The 2,632-nt window shown below is 34.8% G+C and overlaps 1 protein-coding gene across 1 annotated transcript; it reads right to left on the minus strand.

The window, feature by feature from the left end:
• Positions 1-927: 927 nt before the first annotated feature.
• On the minus strand, positions 928-2,632 carry LOC111306178 (UDP-glycosyltransferase 74G1-like). The gene is made up of 2 exons (XM_022904087.2): positions 1,906-2,632; positions 928-1,806 (listed from the first exon to the last, which is right to left on the minus strand). Exons 1-2 carry the CDS (start codon positions 2,554-2,556, stop codon positions 1,081-1,083), a joined length of 1,377 nt encoding a protein of 458 aa, XP_022759822.2. The 5' UTR covers positions 2,557-2,632; the 3' UTR covers positions 928-1,080.

The raw sequence follows: 2,632 nt of genomic DNA on the forward strand, positions 1-2,632 counted from the left end.
GAAAAGTATTGATGTTTGAACATAAATATTTTATTGTCAAGGCGGTCGACTGTATCAACTAAACCACTTGGTATAGGCCCAAAAAGGTTACTTTTTTAAATTAATTTTATTCAAATTTGATTAAAAAATTTAATTTTTTATTTGAATGAAAATAAAGATATATATTAAATTTTGAAACAAAAATGGTATAATTTTGAATTTTTACAATAAAGGAATGATGACGAATACAATAATATCTGTTATGTACTCTTATTCATATCTTATATATTTAGCAAAAAAAAATTATTTAATAATTTAAAATTTTATTTTAAATTAATTAAAATTATATTTTTATTTAAAAATATATATTAATATAGTAAAAAAAATTACATAAGTGTTTTATATAAAAATAACAAAAAAAAGCTTTTTTTTTTTAAATTCAAGTGTAACCCGTTAAATATTCATAAAGATGAAATAAATTTAAAATATCTATTAAATATGAATACAAAAATAAATATAATATAAAAAAAAAATAAAAAATACTCTATTCATTTCATACCTTATTCATTAACATTTTTAATGAAAAATTTCAATGAAAAATTAAAACTTATTTGACCAAAAAGGAAAAAAAATAAAGAATAAAAAGATACATAAATATACACAAGATAATATTCTTGTAAATGGTATATTCATAGATGTATGAAGCTATATATTAATAATAATTTCCATAAAAATAAAATAAAATAAAGTTCAATTATAAATATCATTGAGACGGGGGCCACTCCAACAATCCTCCATAAACGTGAAAATTAAAGCAGACAAAAAAACAGCTCATCAATACCATACGACATCCCGTGCGATTATTCAATGCATACGGATGTTTGGCGAATACAGGATCGTTATCACATTATGCAGGAAGTGCTCTTAAATCCAAACTTACATCAAAGATAAAACTTAATAGTTTCCACCACTGATATGATATTAAAGTAGATAATTGAAAATTACAGATATAAATATCCGTCATATTTTCTTCGACTAGACGAGAGATAAATATGAAAGTAGGGTTCAAGCTTAAATAAAAATTAAAAAAAAAAAAAAAAACTACGAGTCGCAGACTAGTTTAGCTATAAATTCATCCATGCTTTTATCAGAACTTCCACCTTCGTCAACCGCCTTTTTGGCCAAATTCTTCCACTTGATTGCATTCTTCTTAATCTCTTTGCCCTTTTCCCCATTCAGTAATTCCGTTATGCACTGCTCTATTGTCTCTTTTCTCACAAAACCTGTCTCATCAGGGCTAGCTCTAATTCCAATTCCCCATACATCCTCCACATGCTTTGCGTTAGTGCCTTGGTCGGTCCATTGCGGCATCGCCAGCATCGGAACTCCTAGACTCAGTGCTTCAAGAACGGAATTAAAGCCGCAATGTGTGAGAAAGCAACCCGTTGACTCATGAGACAGCACCTCCAATTGAGGGCACCAACTCACCATCAAACCCTTTTCTGAGGTTTCCTCTATGAAATTGCTTGGAACCTTGGCCTCTTCTGTTGCCCTCACAACCCACAAGAAATAGCAGTTGCTCCCTTTCAAGGCCCAAGCTAGCTCTGCCATCTGCTCAACTCCTAGCGATGCAAAGCTTCCAAATGACACGTAGACCACTGAACCCTTTGGCTTGCCACTTAGCCAACTTAGGCAAGCACTAGTATTTGGCTTGAAGAGATGCATACCGTAGTCTTTGTCATTTTCGAGTCTTTTGTCCAAGTACGTAGATGGAATAGTTGGTCCTACTGTCATCACCTTCCAGAATTTTGACATCCAATCCACCACCTGATAAAAATCCACAAGGCAAAAACCAGCTTTTAGGATCTAGTTAATAATCTATAAATCAGTGTTAAAAAAATATATACGCAGTACTATTGACTGTACCTCTTTCTCTAATTCGTAAAAAATGTTAAAGAACACCCAATCAGCTCCATCAACGTTGGAAAACTGATTCACAACCACATCATACCAAGCCGGATACGATCCATAAAGAGCAACAAAAGATGGCAACTCTGAAACTTCAAGGGGAGGCAATCCAGGAAGGGAAACCTTGGGCCCAGGGAGTGGCAGCTGAAGAAGTCCCCTACTAACATGGTAATACACGCTGTTGACAGCACAAGATTGAGTAAAAAACACAGCCGAAGGTATCCCAAACTGCTTTGCAACATCAAGTGCCCAATTCAAAAACCCATCATAGACAAGGGCATGAACAGGATGACCATTATCAAAAAGTTTCTTGATTAAACTTGCCAAACTCTTGGGGCCTACGGACCAGAAAGTAGGCAGGTAAGCTGCAGAGCTGCCAGCCTGACTAGAGCCGCCTTCATCGAAGCCATCGGATATAGTCTGGAGATCAATAGAGGCAGATGGGCCGGAAAACCAGGATTTTGAGAGGAAGACAGTGGTTACCAGAGTGGCTTTGACGCCTTTGGAGCTCAAGCGTTTAGCGAATTGGAGTATGGGGTTAATGTGACCTTGAGAAGGGTAAGGAAAGATTAGAACATGAGGTTTTTTGTCTTTGTTTTCCTCCCCCATTTAATCAGTTTGCTTGCTGAGGCGTTCACCACTACTCTTTAACGCCCTCACTTATGATAAGAAATTTATAGCGACT

Source organism: Durio zibethinus, chromosome 21, assembly GCF_047325235.1.
Source record: "Durio zibethinus cultivar Kanyao isolate XHJ-2024 chromosome 21, ASM4732523v1, whole genome shotgun sequence".
Classification (NCBI taxonomy): Eukaryota; Viridiplantae; Streptophyta; class Magnoliopsida; order Malvales; family Malvaceae; genus Durio; species Durio zibethinus.